General features: G+C 33.0%; 1 protein-coding gene across 1 annotated transcript; it reads left to right on the plus strand.

The window, feature by feature from the left end:
* The first annotated feature begins 20,281 nt into the window (after nucleotides 1–20,281).
* LOC132735126 (uncharacterized) lies at nucleotides 20,282–22,039 on the plus strand. The gene has a single exon (XM_060722031.1). It carries the CDS (start codon nucleotides 20,282–20,284, stop codon nucleotides 22,037–22,039), a length of 1,758 nt encoding a protein of 585 aa, XP_060578014.1.
* Nucleotides 22,040–23,311: the final 1,272 nt, after the last annotated feature.

A 23,311-nucleotide genomic window follows, 5' to 3' on the forward strand; every position in this document is an offset into this window, starting at 1 on the left:
TGTTCTAATTCGGATATGTATTTGTTTCGTCCAGCGTGCAATCTGGTTCGAGATGTTTTTCTTTAAAGAAAGACAAAAAGCTAGTTACTCTCGCGCACGTGAATGTATTGTTAGCAAGTTAAAATTAGTGCGCCAGACATTGATTTGGGTAACGCATTCATTACGCGCTAAGCGGAGCTTCCGCGGTCGCGAACGCAGAAGGGTGTTTCAGAACGTTGCCTTAAAGCGACATGGAAGATGGAAGTCTGATTTAGCTAAAGATTCATACATAAAAGATTCTATTCAAAAAGAGATTGTCTGTTTCTAAGACGATAATGTTATAAACATATGTCTAATATAAAAGTATACTATTAGATCTATTTCTGTATTTGTTCTCGAATTTGAATTTAAACAAGTCTCTAACATTTGTATTTGTTCTATCGAAGTCTTGCCCACTGCAACATTGTGTTATGTTATTTGTGAGTAGGCATGTTAAGACTCGCATTTTTTGAGTTAACATCTGGTTTATTAAATTATGTAACACGAAAATTACATCTACTGTACTACACCCCTTTCTGAAACCAAATTGAGCGTCTGACAAAATGTTATTCTCATCAAACCATTTTTCCACTCTATTTGTCAAGATACTTATAAATAATTTCCCAAAGTTACTTAGTAATGTGATGCCACGATAATTGTTAACATTAGTATGATCACCTTTTTTATGAAGAGGTATAATAAAGCCTTCGGACCTATATTTCTGGAATAGCCTGCATCAAAAACTCTGTTAAAAAGATCAGTAATATGGCCTACTAATATATCAATAGAAATATAAAGTATTCGTTCAACAAGTCATCACTTGGACAAGACGCTTTGTTGCGGTTTAATCGCTTCACCGCATCTCTACTTCTTCGCAAGATATGGGAATATTAGCTCTTCGAAAGTAGAGTTACTAATATTAGGATCAATATTATCATTTGAAATATGTGCATCAAAATTAGTTGGTTGCCCTTATTTCTTCAAACATATTTGCAAAATAAGTTTTGAAATCTAAAATAGGTATATCCGAACTTTGTTGATACATTTCGTTTTTTGAAATGTTTCCAAAACTCTCTTGTTTACTAGCTTTCAATTTCAGACAATTCTTGTGCCCTTTTAAGTCTATATTGTCGTTTTCTTTTTACGAACAAAATGTGTTTTAAACTCTTTTTTCAAGTCACATAGAATATGCCTGTGTCGTTTTTATTAATTATTAAAAATCGACAGAGCATTAAGATAATTACCCTTTTTTTTCGTAGCATTCTTCATCAAACCTAGAACAATCCGAGTTTCCACCCTTTTTCTACCTGTTTTCGCTTAAAAAAGAGGCTCGGGCTACATCTTGAATGATCTTTGAAAACTTTAAAACAATATTCTTTCAATGTCGCTCGAAGAAGAACTCTCAAAAATATCGGTTAAATCAAGCCATTCTTCCTAATAAACCCCTTCTAAATTTATCTTTGTCAGCATCACGCCATTAAAAATATGTACTCTCACTTTCTATATTTCTTGGATAAAATTTAGTATCTAAGTATTTAACAGTAAACGAAAGTGGTGCATGATCACTAAATTCATTAAATTGACATATTTCGAATGCACTTATAATCTGAAAATTGCACTGTTTCAATAATAAATAGTCAATTGTACTGCTTGACTGACGGCTATTATACGTAAATGCCCCTACGTTACAATCTTTACCTAAACGACCGTTAGCTAATCTCATACAAGTAGTTTTACAAAAATCAAGGATCTTTTCACCTCTCGTGTTAACAATAGGATCGGAAGAGGCCCTGCATAATGGTTTATCTGGAAAATAATAGTCAGAATCGATATATTTTACATTATTATCACATACTATAAAATCTGATTTATTGCCTACTCTCCCATTCCAATCACCTACTAATAACACATTACCTAGGTCTTCAAAATAAAAAACATCATTAGTTAACATTTCAAATAAGTCTGAATTTTCAATACTCGCAATAGGCGAGTCATCAAACCACATATAAACTCCACATAAATATATATCAGTCATTGTCTTAAAAAAACTCACTATCCAGTTTCATCCATATAATTGTGTCACAATGGTTTCTTACAATAGTTTCTCCGTTTTTAATATTGTTTTTTACATATATAACAATTCCACCGCTGTTTCTTTTAGCCCTTTTATGTTTACATTTTCTATAAAAATTAAAGCATGTATAACCATTAATTTCAATATTGGAATTTTCATCAGTCCAGGATTCAGTAAGAATACATATATCATTTTCCGAAATTTTAGAAATAAAGTCTTTATTTTTTAATTTAGTGTCACTTAAACCATTGCAATTCCATGCGAAGACTTTCAGCTCACTCTCCGGTAATTCCTAGGCTGTGACTTGACTGGTTTACCATCGACGAACAGCGTGTCGTAGGCAATCCATGCTGTTTTGTTTTCCTGTCGGGCTTTCTTCAGTTTAGAAAATAAGCTACGTCGTTTTTGTACAACTTCTGGGGGAAACTGTCCATGTAAAAAAGTAGGGTGTTTTTTCGAGCAGCTTTCTTTTACTTCGGACGAACTCCCGATCTTTAAAATATGTAAATTTCCAAACAATTTTGCGATTGCAAAACGATCTTTCGTCATTCCCTTGAACACCAATTCTGTGGGCACGCTCATTTTGTAGTGACTTAACATATTCCTCAGCCATGTTTAACTTTTCTTTCAGGTGATTTCGAAGTATACGTTCCGTTTCTTCGGTTTTTTTCGTTTTTCTCTTCTTTAATTCCGCCAAAGATTAAATTATTTCTCATTGATTGTGATTTTAAATAAACAACTTCATCTTTCATTTTAACGTTCTCATTTAAAAGTTTACGATTTGATTATCCTTATCGACATCGGCGAACTCAACATTTTGTACTCTTTCATCAATTTTCATAACTTTTTCATCATTACTTTTAGTACTGTCGTGCACATGAAGCCAAAACATTTTCAACTCATTTTCAAAACTGTCTACTTTCTTCTCTAATGATTCTAATGACTGTAATTTTACATCAATGTTTTCAATTTTTGCATCAATTTCCTTCAAATAACATAAAATGTCAGCATTAGTTGGGTTTAAGTAAATTTCAGCCTCCATTTTTCTAGATTAAAAGTTTTGTCTGACGTTGTTATGGATTCATTATTACCAAGTAATTGGTCTCTTTCATTTAGCGACAATAAGTGATCGTCTTCAAATACCGGTAGTGGTGTAGATAATGTGTCATCAAATAATACAGAGATTGTAATATTCAAAACTTCACTTAATATGGATACTGACGTCCAACCGAAGACACAGACGACGATAAACATCAGCATATCAGAGGAGAATTCATGCTCACCTTACCTAAAAAAAGTATTCGACAACACCATATTTTAAATTATTATCAGGAGAATATATAACACTTGGATATTTTCAAAGATGGTATGTTTTTTAAAATACTGGATAAATCGTTCAATACGAGTATTTCTGGTTCTTGAAAAATCTGTTCATGCGGTAAAATTTTACCAATGGTTGGCGAACACATACATGTATATACATGTATAATTAAACCTTTCCGATGACCTCAGACAAACCACGCCTCGAATATTTACAATACAAACCTCCTAAATCATAAAGTGAATATTTGACGTCTACTATAGGCCTACAATTAAGATCGGAAGATGATATCAGCATTTTTTTCTGTATTTATTATTCTTATTGTATGGGCCTTTAGAAATAACTACAGATAAGACGGTCACTGCCAACTTGTACGTGAAACGAGTACAATACTTGACAGATCAAAACAATCTTGTTTTTCTATTTATTTAAATAAGTATAAAATGAATATTATTACTTTCTTTTTCTTTATTGCAATTCGTTTCAAACAGCAGTAACGTAACCACGGAATGTGAAATTTCAGTAGAGAAAAGGTACTTTATACTTATATTGCTTGATATCTCAAACCAATGGAAAATGGTATATACATACTGCTAGTAATCCTGTTATTGATTAATGAATGACATTAATACTTATGAGCATCTTGTATAAAAATGTAATCATTTAATCAAGATTGGCTTTACATAGGTATAAAAATGTAGTGTAACTTCTTTTATGTGCATATAATTTATGTAGATGAACGATAATAAGATATGTTAGGAACATATTAATGAGATAATAATCATAACAATATTGTATATGAACCTATATTGACTTGTAAATACGAAACGATAACTATATAAGTATTGTATTGGTACATAATTATATACATAGTACGCAATATTTACATTGATTAGTTAATAAGATCAACCTACGGTGAAAAACATTTTAATGTCCGAGCTTATCAGAAAATATTATGTCCCAACCTGAAAACATGTAGATATGGTTTGGAAGTCTCTATATCATTCATTTAAGCTATGCATACATTGAAATGAATCATAATAAACTCGTTTTTGTCAAATAAACTTTCTAACATATATACTATCAAGTAACTGTCGCTCTGCACCTGTTTCTAAATGAAAGCAGGGTGTTACGTTTTGAATTACAGATAATCAAGATATTATAATATAACTGTACACGTGTATGGCATACGGTAAAGGATTAACGCAGTGTAACAGTCACTAATGGATTAATTAGAATCCAGTACCGATTTGTTCGTTTTAAAATGTAAGCTTTGAAACAGGGAATTAATGTAATTATTGGTAAGTGTGCTTTTTATTGTGGATGACGATATTGTCGCGCCTATTGCTTATTTTCCTCTCGCTTCAGTAACATAACATAACATAACATAATCTTTATTTCTCTCAATACATGTATATATGCAAATATGAGGAATTTACAATAAATGATATAATCATACGAGGCTCACAAAAGGAGACAAATGCTAATCAATAATTACAAATTAAGAACTAATGATATATAAATAACATAAGTATTTTCAGTGAATAGTTAAGTTCTTATCTTTTGAATAATACATTTAACAAATTTACACAATTTGAGAAATTCAGATTTGTTTTTAGTACACATAATATTTTCTAATTTAAAAATGTTTGGTCGTTGATAATATAATTTTTTCAAAAATCGTTTTCTTTCTTCGTTAAATTGACAACATTCAAGTAAATAATGAAGTTCGTCACCAATTTTATTTTGACAATTAGGGCAAAATCTTTGGTTAATTGGTAATATTGTCGCGCCTATTGCTTATTTTTATCTCGCTACTGGAAATAAAGGCGAATCGTAGTATTATTGACCGAAATAAGCTATGCATTTGATAAAGCGATATAACTTAAATATAGCAAGTATGTGTTGTTTCAAGCTAGATATAGAAACTATGTGTTGTTTCAATCTAAATATAGCTAGTATGTATCGTTTCATTCTAAATATAGAAAATATGTGTTGTTTCAATCAGACAAAAGTTTTTATAAAAGTTCACATAGTTACATCTTTGCATGTCGATACATTAACTAAAATATAAATGTTACATGAGAATGGGGGACAGTCTCTTAGTTTATATATATCTATGGCTTTTAATTTAAGTTTCTTATGCACCCTTTTATGAAGCAAATAAATCTCCACTAACAAATCGGTTGCATCAATGCAACGTTACATTTTTATACATACAATTGGTATCACATACTGATGGGAGTGATTGATTTATGAGGATTAGGCCTATAAGTTAAAAGGTTTATTTTTTAAATTCACTTGTGTGCCACTGGTCTGTTGTGTCAAATATTGACTTTAGACTTGTGTGTTTGGTATTAAAAAGAAATAAAACTGTACACGTGTACAACTTATTTCAATCTTAATTTATTATTTAGCTGTAAGCTAAAACAGAAAAAATCACATTCCTTGTATTTCAATACGTAAATGTTATCTCTTGTTTAATGCCATATAATATTATTATCACTGAATACGCGTATGGAATGAATAAAATACTCATTTTTTCGGTGATTCTGAGTGGGTACAACATTTATTTAATAATAGTAAAAGCAACCAGTTCGCACCAGACAGAATCCGAATTATTGTCGCGTTTTGAAAGCCTTTGTGATACAGTTCAAACAAAATAAATCATTCGAATACATTAGAAATGCAACGAAAACTGATCTTTATGTATGTCATAAAAGATGTATAGTATATTCAAAGCTCATACGATTACATACAATTGACAAATGATAATTCTTAAACCTTTTTCGGTCTTTCAGAATATCATATATCCTCAATGTGCGTTTTGTAAGATATACATTTAGACAAACTTCAGATTGAATTTAGAGATTTAATCATTGTATATTATTCATTCGTCAATTAAAGTTAAAATTATATACTGCCTCCCACACGTCTCTTTTATCCTACGTAGGTGACTGATTAGATGATACACATTTCAATCATACATAAATATACCCTAATATATTATGTCAAAAAATAAAATGTTATGTCAAATGAGCTTGTTAAGTTGATGCAACGCCCCTAATTCTATTACTTTACTTATCGAACTGATTTTGATGATAAAATTTTTTATATTTGTTAATCATTTCCAGTTTAAGCAATGATGAATATAAGTGCAAAAGTATTACTGAACTCTTAAATACAGACATCAAAACATATAATTGTATGTTTAAGAATAAAGTGTCACTTCTGTAGAAAATTGTAACTGGATCGTTATGAATATAGTTTATATGTTAATTTTAATGTTATTCAACTCAAAGTGTTGCGGGTATAGAAACACTTGTTTTACCTACATGTATATAAAATCCTATATTATTTGTTAAATAGAAACGTGACATCTTTACGTTTTGTTTATTTACGCAGTATATTGCAGTAATGATGTTACTATGTACAAATCCAAAATAATATTAGGTTCTGTTCCAAAAACAAGTAACTGACATTAACCGATTTTACTCATTTTAATATAATGCCGACCGATTTCTATATCATCAGGGCATAGAAACACAATATCATATCATATGAAATCAATGAGGAAACTGATATGAAATATAAGTACATTGTTATGGTATGTTAATATACTATGAAAGAAGAGAAAGTGCATGTTCACTTTAAAATCACCTTAGACGTTCAGCATAGGATGCAGTAGGATACAGTGCTAGATATACGATTATCTGTGCCTTTAAATTTAATATATTCATCTATTTGCATGATACGTATAAATATAATGCACCTGTGGGAAAAGCTCTTTTACCATATTGTCAAATCTTCGCATTTTTATGTTTTGATACAAAAACCTTAAAGCTAGCTGATACATTGTATTCTGAAATAATATAATTTGATATTTGTTATTATCTTAATAGCTGTTCCTTAATCTTATAATTGTACAATTGCCAGATTAATTATTCTCGTCGCTCTAAAACACTATTAAGAGAACAACACTATGTTAGGCGTGTTTTAAGATGAATATGATGAATTACATTAAAGAAATGTAAACCCTTCTAGTAATTGAGGTGAGATTCAGAACAGTCTATTAGTTCATCTTATCAAACTGAGTTTGCATAATTCCGCCTGGGCTCCTTGCCATTGGTTCTTGTTGCTGGGTCATATGGGGGTTGCGTTCATTGAACGCCGCCTTTCCTTGTTGATCTTGTTTATCATATTTTATGCTCACAACCGTGTTGTTTGTGCCGTGTGGCGGCTGTAAAAAGTCCCCCGTACATGCAATCAATGTTGTTATATTTTCATCCTCAAGGGATTGTTCGGCGTTCAGTGTCGGTGTCCCCCTCCATGTCCAGCCTTCATAGACTAATGGTTTATATTTATTTCCACTTTATTATATTTTTATACCCCGAATTTTCTTTAATCTTACCCTTTTGCAGGTTCTGTGTACACTGTGGCACTAATACTCTAGTCTCGTTACTTAATATGGTTGCCCCACTGGACACGGAATCATTTTATTACTACATATAATTATGAATAACTTGAATAGAAACAATACACACTTTCTTTCACCTCTTCGGGTACATTCAACGTCTACTAATTCTTTACAGATTGGAAATCACAGTACACCTAGACGAACACCATCCGTCGTTCTTTCGCCTTTAAACTTTTCATCTGTTAATTCATTTTATATTCCACGATCCATTAACTCTAATATTTTTTTAATAATTCTTTACGCATTAGGCTTTCTCCTATAAAACATACCATTCTTAAGAAATATAATATCACACATACTAGTTATCCTCATAGAGCTAGAGTGTATCATTCTATTAATAAGACAGTGTAATTCTAAGAGGTGCGGATGATGTAAATTTTTATCGCACAGGTCTACAATAACCTCTAATGTAAATGGGAGAACTTTTAATATTATTTTAAATACAGATATTGACTGAAAGGCAACTCATTTTGTTTATGTTTTAACTTGAAACACCCCTGGGCGTGGCATACAGTATGTTGGTCAGATAGGACGTTCTCTTAAAATTCGATTCCGTGAACATTTTTATAAAATGAGAAATCGCACAAAATTTACAACTTTTCTATATCAACATTTTCGTAAAGATGGTCATTCATTTAAAAATGTTTCAATTCAACCAGTGGAACAAATAATTTATGATTCTGATGCTTCTGCTAGTTTTAAAGTTAAAGTTAGACACTTAGCAGAATTAAAATGGATCAAGAACTTACAAACGCCTTTCCCACTTGGCCTAAATGACAATATATTTCAACAAGGTAACATTTCTAAAGATCCAAACATTGATATATTTTCTATTCTGAATATTCGTAAACGTAAATCCCGATCTCACGGAGTACGTAGAAATGGCAACATCAAACGTAAATCTAAAATTACCCTGTCTGTCACCGACTTAAATATTATCTTAAAAAACTCTGGTAAACATGCAATGTTATCAAGTCTTACTTCCCTTTCATTATCATCTCTGAAAATCTTAGACGCGGAGGCAGATAATATAGTTATTCAAACAGATCCTTTATATACAGCATCTTATCTTATTCAAAGTTATACTCAGCACGTCTTAAGACCTCATATCGACAACACTTCTGACCACAACAGGCATTTCCTAAAAGTAACCTTTCTTAATAAAGGTATCGATTTCATCGATTTACCAAGTATTTTTCGTGATAAACGTGTCACTAATTCAGTTCCTTTATACTTCAAAAACTCCGAGATTATTTGCTATAAATATAAGAAACCTGTTAGAAATATCATATTTAATTACAACAAAGTGGTTTCTGACTTAGATATTCAGTCTAATACTCCAACAACTTGAGACTGCAATACTTCTAAATTCTGTAATTCAGATTTTGGCCATATAATCACTGGTAATTTTGATATAATTGCAGACAAAAGAATTCGTAACTTATTCTTGAAAGGACCTAAATACAGAATTCCTTCTGAGATTGATTTTAATGCTTGTCGTGGTCAGATTGCTGTCGTGGTCAGATTGCTGAATCTATAGAGGATTTTTCGGTCAAATGGTGTCGCCGTGAAAATGCGGATAGTAATGCTCTAGTTACATGGAAACGTAACATCTTTAAAATTATTGATTCACGTATTAATTTTTATCGTGGAAATGAACATCTTTTGCCACCTAAACCAAGACTTACTTTAAGACATCTGAAAAAAGATATTCTAGCTTTTCATTCAAAATTTGTTTTGGTGCCAGCGGACAAGGCGGCTAATAATATTATAATTGTTTGACGAATCCATTACATTAACGTTTTGCATAAGGAACTAAATGGCACTAATGCGTATTCTAAAACCTCTGCCACAGAAAAAAACATTGTAAACAATCATATTACTAATATTTCCAATCTTAAAGTCCAAATTAATGAAAAAGAACTCAAACTTCCTATTATGTATTGGATTCCTAAATTACATAAAAAAAACCTTACAAAGCCAGATTTATTGCTAATTCTACATCTTGCACTACAAGTAAACTTTCTATTTTATTGACGTCTTGCTTGACTGCCATTAAAACACATGTAATTAGATATTGTGATAAAGTCTATGAAAACACAGGCAAACATCTCTTTTGGTCAATTAAAAATTCTGGTGAAATCTTGGATAAATTCAAAATTAAGAACTTTCAAGCTTCAACTGTCAGTACATACGATTTTTCTACACTTTATACAACTTTGCCACATAAATTAATCAATGATAAACTAATTTCCCTAATTCAGAAAACTTTTGCACGGGAAAAAGTTACCTTTCTAGCATGTAATTCTAACAAAGCTTTTTTTTACTAACGGTATTGTTAAACATTATACTATGTGGACCTGTGACGAAGTTTGTAGAGCACTCTCTTTTCTTTTAGACAACATTTATGTCAGGTTTGGTAATACCCTATTTAAACAGATCATAGGAATTCCTATGGGTACTAATTGTGCACCCCTGGTCGCCGATTTGTTTTTGTACTGCTATGAAAGAGACTTTATGTTGAGTCTCTCTGAAGATAAACAACAAGATGTTATAGTCGCATTTAATAATACTTCCAGATACCTTGATGATATTTTTAATTTAGATAATCCTTATTTTGATCAAATGGTGTCTGACATTTATCCGCATGAACTACAACTTAATAAAACGAACTCTTGAAATTTTAGTACATCATTTTTGGATCTTCATATTACTATCAACAATAATTCTATTCACACGAAAATTTATGATAAAAGAGATGACTTTGACTTTTGTATAGTTAATTATCCACATTTGGATGGAGACGTACCCCATGCAACATCTTACGGGGTTTATGTTTCTCAGTTAATTAGATTCGCTAGAGCTTGTAGCATCGTAAAGGATTTCAACGAGCGGAATATTTTTATTACCAGCAAGCTTCTAAAACAGGGCTACCGCTATCATAAATTACGGAAATATTTTACTAAATTTTACAATCGTAACTTTGATTTAATTTCTAAATTCAATAGTGATTTAAAAACTCTTCTGCGACAAGGGATTAGCCAGCCTGGTTTTTATGGCGATGCGGTTTACAAACTTCGTAAGATTTTGGGTCATGGTAATTTTTCTGCTGTTTTTACTAAAATCATTAAACGTTTTATTAAAAGAGGTTATGACCCTACTATTTTAAGACATACTGCATGTGTAGTGTTCAACCCTTTTACAGTTGGACACTACGCTTTCCTCTTTTGATTGCATCTGACGGACCAAGTGGGAGACTCTATGATGGATAGTTCGTAAAGCCCTTTGGGACTGAATTGTCTTAATGTTCGTTTTCTGCCTTGCTTCGTCGGGCCCTTGTAGGTGATTTTCTTGTTGCTCTGTCTTCCTTTAGGACATTGAGTACTTTTGTTATGGTCATTGGGTTTACTTTTATATGTTTCTATATGATCATTTTAGTGTTTTACTTATTTAACCTTTTGTAACCATGACAACTGTTAGAATTTCACTTGGCGGGTATTCATTTTATTTACACTGTCTCGTTTATAGGAACATGGTGGGGCTAAGAGCGAGGTTTGGTGCACCATTAACCGGTTTAAACTCCCCAGCAGTCATTATTATGCTGCTGACCGTTCCAAGGCGGCGCCCCACTGTGTTCCTCAGATGTATGTCTATGTTGTTTCATACTGTTTTGGTGACACTTTTGCTTGTGTCCCTTGTTGTTTTCTCGTCTACGGTAAGTATCTTTACCATTGCCTCTAGTTTTTATTTCTTTGATTAACCCCCGCCCTTCCCCCGGTCTCCTGTCCCCTTCCCCTTTGTGGGCCTATTATTATTTTCTTTGAATTCCTAATCAGTAACAAATTATTTATCATTTAATGATTAACGTGTCGTTGCCCTGTCCTTTTTATGTTTGGGGTCCGCCTGGGCTCCTTGCCATTGGTTCTTGTTGCTGGGTCATATGGGGGTTGCGTTCATTGAACGCCGCCTTTCCTTGTTGATCTTGTTTATCATATTGTTTGGTTTTATCTAATTCAAAGTACATAAATTATGGTCCTTATATTTTCTTTTCTGCCTGATATGCAAAAATAACCCAGCACTCAACATGGGTCTTACATGATTGAACCCAGAGGAGAGCACTATTGATGCTAAATTTCAAAAAAATATTTCTTTAATGTTACACACATATCTAGCTCATAAGAAGTTTCAAAACTTTGATAGTTCAAATAACAGACTGATCTTTATTTTCTAAAATATTCATTTTCTTGGTAATCATTTAATTCTTGCATGGGTCAAAGATATAATATTGAATGCACAATATGACAAACCCTTATTGTAGAATAATTCATTACTTTATAATAAAACAAGAAATGTGTGTGAAACATATATGCCCCCCTCATATGCCATAAAATGTATATAGCTATATTACATGCAAGAAGTTTGCCTTCATAACATTTGCTTGTCACAAAAAATTCTCAAACTTCAAAATATAATGTGCTAAAATGTGGAACTAAACATTTACTGAAATAAATGGGCTGGAGAAATATTTACACAAGTCCACAAAGGTTTAAGTGAAAGAACATTGTCAGTTATAAACAAACAAAACACTTGAAGGGTTTCTGTCACAAAAACATATGTCTCCCAAAATTGCACTGTTTGTTCTAGGAGGGGGATTCTTTTAAATTTTTAGAATTCTCCCCTATTTTATCAGACTTGGAAATTACCGCAATCAATATTGAACACATAAAAAGAAGCACAATGAAGTTTCAACACAATTTTGTGTAGTGAAGTGGAACATGCTGATATGCACAAAATAAGGGTTGGCCTGAGCACTACTTTGACGTTATGTCAATGTCATGCCTGCAGATTGACCTGTTAAGGACAAAATGTTTCTCTACCACTGTATGAAGTTTGAACAAATAATCTCCAAGGGTTTTCAAGTTATGCTCCGGACAAGACAACGGACGGCCGGACGGACGGACGGACAAACGGACAAGGCGCCGACTATATGCTCCCACAAAATTTTTCGGGGAGCATAAAAACAGTGAGCAGTGATCTACGAATTTAAAACAGCAAGCAGGAAATAAATTCAGATTTCCATATATTATAAATATATCCTGCAAGTGGTTTATATACCTTTAAGTTTAAAACTGCCAAAAATATGCTAATTGTAGTGTAAAGGTCATTAACTGAATCTATAAAATTACTGTATATGCAAATAGATGGTTAAGTGTCCAACAAACCAAGTGATTTGTGACTTCCTTTATCAGCAGCATGGTAAGAATTTGCATATGTGGTTAAAGAGTCCCATAAACCAGGTATTTTTGGGATTTTTTCTATATATATATATATATATATATATATATATATATATATATATATATATATATATATATATATATATATATATATATATATATATATATATTAAGCAGGATGTAAAATGTGCGTATATATGTACAGTTTATAAGTTAATGACCCACAAACAAGGCAGCAGCAATATGCGCCAAATCAGACATCTTGCAACTTCCTATATGTATGCAGTTTGAACAATATGTGCATATATTGAATATGTTTCATGTTGATATCTCAAAGGCTTTTTGAGTTATACTCTGGACAAAATTAATTTTGAAAAATAACAAAGGGCAATAACTCAAAAATTATGCAGGGTAGAGTTATCATTCTTGTGCACTGCACTCCTCCTCATTGAGGTCTATCCACCTATGAAGTTTCAAGTACTCAATACTTTTCGAGATATGCTCCGGACAAAAATGTCAGACGGAAGGACGGACGGAAGGACGGACAAGGACGGACGGACGGAGACTATTTCTATATCCCCTGCCGCCTTTCCGGCGGGGGATAATAGGATATTAACTAAAGGTCTATAGGTAAAAATTAATCAATTGATTATAATCATTTCCTTGAACAGTGACTATTATGATCAGAAAGACCTATAATATCTAATAATTTTCAAGTGAATGTCTCCAGTACTTCTGAAATTGATGTTCCACCCAAAACTTGTACAAGAAGCAGGCACATGGGTGAGCAGAACAGTCCCACTATTTTATGAAAAGAGCTTACACATAATTGATTTCTGCATCTTTTAAAGAGCCTCTTTCTTCTACAGATATTGATAATTTTGGATCTGTTTCTCTTTGATCTGTTTCTCTTACTACATTAGATCTTATCTGAAAAATAAAGGTAAATGTCTATAAAATGTAACACGATCATTTAAAAATGTATATAATAAAAAGCCTATAAAATTATAACAGGAAAGAGTTTCATATAAGCTTTAAGCTTTTTACTCAATCCTGGAACAAACTGGGTAGACACCCATAAGAAGATGTTTCATGCTAAATATCTAAGCTCTAGCTCTTTGGGTTTTTTACAAGAAGATTTTTTAAGTTTTTACTATACAGATATAAAAGGAAAATCAATGACTCCCCCCTCCCCGGCGGGGCCAATTTTAACCCAAGGGCTTTTATTTGAACCAACTTGGTAGACACCCATTAGAAGATGTTTTATGATAAACATCTTAGCTCTAGCTCGTTGGGTTTTTTAAAAGAAGATTTTTCAAAGTTTTTTACTATACACATATTGTTAAAAACAATGACACCCCTGGGGTAGGGTCAATTTTGACCCAGGGCTTTTATTTGAACAAACTTTGTAGATACTCACTAGAAGATGTTTCATGCTTAATATCTAAACTCTAGCTCTTTCGGTTTTTTAAAAGAAGATATTTTAAGAATTTGCTATACACATATAAGGAAAATCAATAACCCCCGGGTATGGCCAATTTTGACCCCAGGGCTCTTATTTGAACAAACGTGGTAAACATCCATTAGAACATGTTTCATGCAAAATATCTTAGCTATAGGTCTTTGGGTTCGTAAAAGATGTTTTAAGTTTTTACTATATGCATATTGGGAAAATCAATGACCCCCTGGGGCGGAGCCAATTTTGACCCCAGGGCTTTTATTTGAACAAACTTGGTAGACGCTCACTAGCAGATGTTCATGCCAAATATCTAAGATCTAGCTCTTTCTTTTTTTGAAAGAAGATATTTAAAGGTTTTATTTTGGTTTCCATGGCAACCAGAGTTCTGCATGGAATAAAATTCTTTAAACAATTTTTAAAGGTGACCACCAAAGGAACATTCATGTGTAGTTTGGGTGAAATTAGCTTAGTTGTTTATGAGGAGATGTCATTTAAAGTAAAAGTTTACGGATGACGGACACAACTCTCTGTCGACCCCCTTTAAACCCCCAAACAAAAGGGGGCACAAACCCCTCTGGCACCCCCTTGATGTATCTAGGTGCCAAAAAAGTGATCACCTCTATAACAAAATTTCTCAAATGAAAAAAGTGTTTGGGGTCTAAATAGGGCATTTTTTCCCACTATTTGAGGCCTCAAAATGGGGTGGGGGTGAAAAGGCGTGAAAAGACATAATTATGGAGTAGATGGGTTAAACAAACAAAATGGACATGATGGCCCTTATATCGCTCACCTAATTATGAATGAATAAGATATATGAGATATAATGCCATAAGCTTATACTGATATCATAATATTCATATCTGCACAAATATCAATAAGGTATATGCCTTATATATGCGTGTTTATGAGCCCTTTTGTTGGACCTCAGATGACCCTATTCAAACCTGAACTGGAAATTATTCAAACAACCGTTCTGACCAATGTCCATGATATTTGGGCTAAAAATGTACCTCTAGAGTAGTAACAAAGTTTTTTCCATTTTTGGTCTGTGTGAACTAGATTTTCACCATGGATGACAGTCATGTTCAAAGCTAGAAAGCATCAAAACAAACTTTCTAATGAATATTCAAGACATTTGGGATTAAAATATTACCTCTAGAATGTAAACAATTATTTATCATAATGATTAAGAAACTATCTAAACACCCTTCCTGACTAACTTCCAGAACATTTGGACCTAAACAGTATGGACCTTTCCGGTTTTTCGTAGCGGAACATTTAGCCACACCTTTTCCATTCATTGCTAGGTCAACTGCTCACAAATAGTATTACAAACATAACCATGTGTTCTTTTGTGCAAACCAGGTCAACCAGTGACTATGTATTATCTCACTGTAGCAATTGGATAACAAGTTAGCCAATTTACATAAAACTGTAAACACTGGAAAGGTCCGACAGTGTTAACAAGGTTCTCCCATATGTGTTCTGTGCATACATGTGTCAAATAAAATGGGCCAAATCTGGATAATCAGCTAGATTTTGAGGCTCAAATTTCAACTCAAATTTCAATGCGTGTTTGGCACAATAGGTTCAAAGAATCTATATTACCCTCAGAATCATTAAATGATCATATTTTTGATGATTTTTTATTGATCAATTATTCAATATTAATTTATTTCACCAAAAATAGAAATTAATAAATAAATAAAACAGTAATTATATACATGTAGTCATATAGGCTTTTTCTAGAACAGTCATATTTTCACATTTCATTATTTTCAGTTTGCATAACTATATCTGTCTTTTCAGTCATAATTATTTAAAATACAATCTATTTGAAACCGTGCAATAACTATTCATGAAAATAAGACTCTGACAGTGAAATATCTTAACATAGGAAAAAGACTCAAAATACGTTAATCAAATCCACATTTTTGCCGCGAAAATTGTGTAATTCCAAAACGAAACTAAAAATTGGTTAATTAGACATGGTTTTGCCGTATCTCAAACAGGTTTTTGAATGATCCAGTTTAAATGATTCTGCCGACCTTTAATATGTATCAGTGCGGCACTAATCAAAGAAAATCAAAGGTTTTAAGGTCGTTTTGATGACGTAGCATTTAATACCTACTGCCAAATTATAAGAGGTAAATTGTTGAGATTTTAAAAACTGACACACAACACATTTTAAGTTAAACATGTGAGAATCACTTTGGGTGGTTTATAACGTAATATTGCTTTCAATTAGCAACACAACATTTAATCCGCTATAATTTAGGATATTGACAGATAACAATCAATGCCCGTAGGCACGGTTTATATCTTAGATACAGGTGCCGTTTTGATTTTTTTACTCCGGAATTCAAGCTGTAATATCGGGATTTTTTTTAATCCCGCCAGGATATCACATGTATCGCTGTGTAACCTAATTTTAGATCACAGATAAACTATATTTGAACTTGAGATAGAAATCCTACAAATAAGATTTCTGACCAATTTCCAGGATATTTGGACCAGAACAGTAGCCTCTCAAGTGTTAACGATGTTTTTCAATATTTGGGCTGTATGACCTACTTTTTGACCCAAGATTACCCATATTCAAACTTGAGCAAGAAATCATCTTAACAAAATATTCTAACCAATTTCTAGGACATTTGACTCTAAAGTGTTAAAATGTTTTTTCCATATTTGGGCTGTGATCTGGTTTTTGACTCAAGATGACCCATATTTTAAACTGCCCTTGAAATCATTTCACCAATTTACAGGATATTTGGACTGAGACAGTAGTATCTAGAGTGGTTTTTCATATTTGGAAACCTATGGCCCACCCGTAGGGGGCCAATTTTGACACTAGATAAAAACTTTGTACAAGTTTATAAGAGTACATATAGATGATATCAATTGCCAAATATCAAAGCTCTAAGCCTTATAACTCCAGAAAAGAAGTTTTTTCAAATTTTTACTGTACGTACATAATGAAAATCAATGACCCCCGGGGCTGGGTCAATTTTGACCCAAAGACTATAATTGAACAACCTTGGTAGAGGTCTACTACACAATGTTCAATGCCAAATATCTAACCTCAAGCCTTTATCAAAACAGAGAAGATGATTTTTTCAAGTTTTTACAATATACATATAAAGAAAATCAATGAACCTCTGGGCAGGGCCAATTTTGACTCCGGGGCTATAATTTGAACATTTTTTTAGAATTTCATTAGATGATGTTACCCACAAAATATCTGAGCTCTAGGCCTTGCACTTTCAGAGGACAAGATATTTTTACTATATGTATAAATTATAATGAAAATCAATGCGACAAGGCCAATTTTGACCCCAGTGCTATAATTTGAACAATTTTTCTAGCGTCATGAGATGATACTTCACACAAAATATCTAAGCTCTAGGTCATGCTCTTTCAGAGAAGATTTTAAAGATTTCATTTTACAAATCAATTTTTAGCCCTCCTGACCCAGATGTTCCATTGGACAGAACCATTTAAACAATTTTAGTAGAGCTTCATGCTAGAAATATACCAGGAAATTTTCATCAAATTTGGCCCAGAGGTTTCTGAGAAGAAGTTGTTCATATAAAAAGTTGATCATGGACGCAATGACGCACGCCCACAAAAGCTCATCTTGAGCACTTTGTGCTCAGGTGACCTAAAAAATAAAGTATTGTTCATTCTTTGTAAATATCAAAATCAGGTATGAATACTCTTTAAAGCATCATTTGTACAGTTATAAGCTTAATCTTATTAAAAACCTGTTTACACTGAATTTTTACTAGCTCATAACCTGCTGAACTTCAGGTCCACCTTCTTTAAATACTGTTTGGCTGATTTAAACACAGTCCTTTTAATATCATTTTCTCAAATCAGGACTTTATATTCTGAAAATTTATAATATTGATTGAAAACCACAATGCTCAAATTCTCATTTTAAATTATCTCATACATTTAAGACACTTTTTTAACTAAATAAACAACTGATATCTCAATGGTTTAAACTTGTAAATGTGTTACGTTATCAGTGTTAGAAGTAAAAATAAAAATGATCAAATTCCACGTAACCAATATCAACAGCTAAACATTTGTGTTTAAAAAGTGTGAAATAGTTTGAGGAATATATTTTTCCAGGTACTTTATTTTTATTAAATATCTTAATCTCTATAAAAAATGACTGTCTTCTAAAGGCAACAGCATTATTATTTTATTAATATGTTGTTTTTTTTAAAAAAGGAAGTTAAATATATCTTGATACACAAAAGTTTAATAAAACTTCTGGACATTTTTTTTCAAGCCTTTCAATTATTCTTATAATATTTGTAACACGACTCAATGTCTATGGACTGAAAAAGCGATCTACTTTACTCAGTGTTATATAATTCAATAAAATCAACACAGGAAAGTGGTATAATTCTGCAAATGTGATTAACAGACTTACCTGCCCTTGATAGTCTACAAGAATTTCAAGATTGAAGTAAATACATTTTTTTGGTTATAAAATAATTTTAGGATATTCTGCCCTTTTGAAAATCAATTTTGTCTTTTCATGACAATAAACAAGTACATCAAGTTATGTTTGAAGTGAATAATAAGCTATTATATTTTTTGACAAAAAAAATAACCAATTTCCACATCAATGTTGATGCGAGAGGGTCATGACTATAACTCCACTTTTTTCTTTGAATAGATGAACTTAAAATTGTGCATGTTATAACATTGTATAATTTGTAATTCTGTTTTACATGGGAGGATACTTTTAAATGAAATAAAGTATATTCATTCTTCATATGTAAATATTAAAATTATGTTTGAAATACACTTTTAAGCATCAGATGTACAGTTTTAAGTTAACAAGAGCCAGTCGAACCGAGCAATGCTCTCCCAAATTGGTTTTGGTCACAGAGAAGTAGTTTTTTGTTGATATCTTCTGCAGTTTCGGGCAATCAAAATAAAATCACCTCCAAAATTACGCTACGCATTAGGATAAAACATTCACCAATAGATAGTCAGCTTCTCATAGTCTTTAAAACAACCAATCATTGGTGAGCTTTCATTATTTTGAAAGCAATGGTTATGAGGTCATGAAGTGACCAAGAACAATGCTTCTATGAAGTTTGAGTGCCAAGAGCCAATTGGCTGTCAAGTTATTGGTATAAAACCATTTTGACAAGAAGTCTAAATTGATTCAGGATAAAAAGTAATTTTCGTTTTAATTGTGTCCTTTTCACCAATATGAAACGTTAAAAAACTGATTATTTAATGGTATGGTGAAGAAACACCTTAACAGTGGTGGTTAGTAAGTATGCATTGAACAAAGAAATATAAACAGAACTATCAACATGGACAATGTTTTAAAAAACAAGGTCACAGTTAACCTTTGACCCCCTCACCCTGAAAATCATTAAGAGTCAAGACTGATGCACATGTGAAATTTGAGGGCCAAGAGCATAAGGGTTGTGAAGTTATCAATCAGAAACCAAGAGCCCCTTTATTGTCGAGTTATTAGATAAAACTGTTTTTATATAAGTCGATTGGCCCTCCGACTCGAAAATCAAAAGCGGTCAAATTAGAAATCAATTAGACTTTGTGATTGTTTCAAATCATCTATGAATCTCAAGTTTTTATACTGAAGGACATTTGAAAAACATGCAATACATAGTAATGTTTTATAATACATTTTAGGTAAAACATGGCAGTCTCAGGAAAGAAAGCATCAAAACAATTTTCGTCATCAACAACATCCATGGCATCGGATGAATATCTTCAAATTTACTGCCAGCCTTGTGATGAGGAAGGAACTAGATGCCCTGCCCATGGTTACTGCACTGACTGCAAGGAGCACCTTTGCAAGACATGTTTTAAAGCCCATAGGATAAACAAGTTTACCAAAAAGCATACACTTTTGGATGCAGCAAATATGCCGAAAGTTTTGCAGCAACCCTCAACATCCCTTCACACAGGCCTGTTGGATGACTTGACCTTGCCATGTGGTAAACATCCAAAAGAAATGATCAAGTTCTACTGCAATGATCATACAGAACTTCTCTGCAGTGTTTGTGTTACTCTTGAACATCAAGCTACTTCCTGCAAAGTCAACTATATACCAGACATTTCTGGTGATATAATAGATAGCAAAGAATATCAAGTTTTCTTGAATGCAGAAAATACCACTTCTGACCAATTTCGACAGATATTAAAAGATGTCAAGAACATGACACACAAATCAAACAACTCTCTGAGAGATACATTAGTTGTCATAAAAACGTTTCGGCAAGAAATCAACCAAAGACTAGATGAACTTGAGAGACAGGCCGTAGATACAGTTAAAGTCATAGAACAAAAAAACAACAAACATATGAAAGCTGTAGAAACAACATGTGAAGAAGTTACCAAATCTCTGAAAATATCATCAGACAAAATCAAGCAACTCAACACAACAAAACAAGCTGACAAACTCTTCATTGATTTGAAACTTGCAGAGAAAACAATCAAAGATATGGAGGGAAAACTTCTAAAACTCTCATCAAATGATATCAAAGAGCACAACTTTCAATCAAATGATGTAATAACAAATTTGTTCAAAACAGAGAAGTCACTGGGTACATTGACACAGAAAACTTTAAAAACAGAGTGTCAATCTGTACAAATACAGTCTAGACGATCTTCACATGAGGGAGAAATATGTGTGAAGACACCAAAAGATAAATACATGTGCTATATAACAGGGATTACTCTGCTGACTCCTGATCTTCTAATCATCAATGACTACAAGAACAAAGCTGTAAAGATGGTGGATACCAGCAGTCAATCTGTGTCCGATCAACTACAATTAGATGATCAACCATTCGATATCACCACAGTTACCAGTACTAAATTTGCTGTCACACTTCCTGACATACATACAATCCAGTTTATATCAATCTCATCAAACAAACTCAAAAAAAAGCACACTATGAAGGTTGATGGGAAATGTCATGGTATAAGCTGTTACCAAGGTAAATTTGTTGTGTCATTCTATCATCCTACAAAACTTCAGACCTTTGATATGAATGGCACTATACTGACAACAATTGATGGGACAACAAAATTCAAAGGTCCATGGTATATCACATGTAACAGTAGTTCAATCTACATATCTGACTGTGACATGAAGACAGTGACAAGATTAAACTGGCAAGGTGATGTGATTGGTAGTTATTGTGGTATGAGCCAGCCTACGGGAATGTCACTGTCAGATGATGGTACTGTCTTTGTGTGTGACTGGGAGAGACATGTTATAGAAGAAATATCAGGAGACTGTTCTACAGGGGAGTTGGTGCTCCAGGATCTGAAGACACCAAGGGCTGTATGTTTGTGTGGAGAAACAAAGAAGCTGTATTATAGCTGTAATGCTTGGGATGAAAAATATGACAACTTCCTTCACATCCATAACCTGTCATACACTTAAACAGAGACTTAGTTGACTTAAATCAAACAATGTCAGCAGTTCTTCAATAGTAAAAAAACTTCCATCATCCATTCTTCTGAAAAATTAGCAAAACACATGTTTAAAGTTTTGTCAGATTTTATTGTTTTAAATGTTAAAATCTCATGTTATGCGGGATGAATGATTTAAGCACTCCTTTTGCTGTGTTCTTATAAAGGTTTGACAAGAAACAAAATAATTACTACCAGTCATGCTGGGAATACATGGAATAACAAGAGCACCTAAAGCATTTTTAACGCTTGTCTTATCAATAACAAAGGGACATAATTCCTATAATTTTTGCTTTCAATATAATGTCTTACAATCGTGCATTGTTGTCCCGCGTGTTGGTAGGCGAGGTGGTGGTGTAGCTATCATCCATAAAGCTTCTATACAAGTCACCACTGAGTCGTCAAGTCAAGCAAGGAATTCTCACAATTTGAGTTCATGGACTGTAATGTAGTTATTGAGCGGTACTCTATGAGGCTAGCGGTAATATACAGACCACCTCCTTCTAAACAGAACGGATTGAATACGATCATGAGTGGCCCCTTTTTTAACTAAGTACGCTACAGTTGACAATTCTGCAATCATAGTAGGCGATCTGAACCTTCATCTAGATATACCAGACAACAACGATACGAGAAAATTTACAAGTAACCTTGATGCATGTGGTATGCATCAGCATGTACAAGAACCAACCCATGTTGCAGGTCATACATTGGACGTAGTGATATCAAGGGAAACAGACAACATTGTATCAAACATAGGGGTCGTAGATCCTGGACTCTCTGATTCTAGTGAAAATATCTTACGTGGCCATTTTGCTGTTACATTTGATGTCAAAGCCTCAAAACCTGCACCGGTACGGAAATTGGTTTCTTACAGAAAACTTCGCGCAATTGACATTGATTCTTTTCGAGATGACATACGGAAAAACGGAATTCTTCAACAAAGAGTGTACCCCTTCTGATGGTTTTATGATGGAGTATTCAGACAGTCTAACCTCTATTTTGGATAAACATGCTCCGATAATTAACAAGACTATTACATTGAGACCTGCTTGTCCGTGGTATACAGAGCAACTCCACGAAGCCAAACATGAAAAACGTAAACTGGAACGGAAATGGCGTGAAACTACTCGCATGGATGACGTCATACCTGACCGACCGATACCAGACTGTATGCATAAACAACAAACTATCACAGCCAGTCCACATGGAGTACAGTGTTCCTCAAGGGTCTGTCCTGGGA

The sequence above is a fragment of the Ruditapes philippinarum genome, unplaced genomic scaffold (genome assembly GCF_026571515.1).
Source record: "Ruditapes philippinarum isolate M1 unplaced genomic scaffold, ASM2657151v2 ctg5655_1_1_1_1, whole genome shotgun sequence".
In the NCBI taxonomy this organism is placed as follows: Eukaryota; Metazoa; Mollusca; class Bivalvia; order Venerida; family Veneridae; genus Ruditapes; species Ruditapes philippinarum.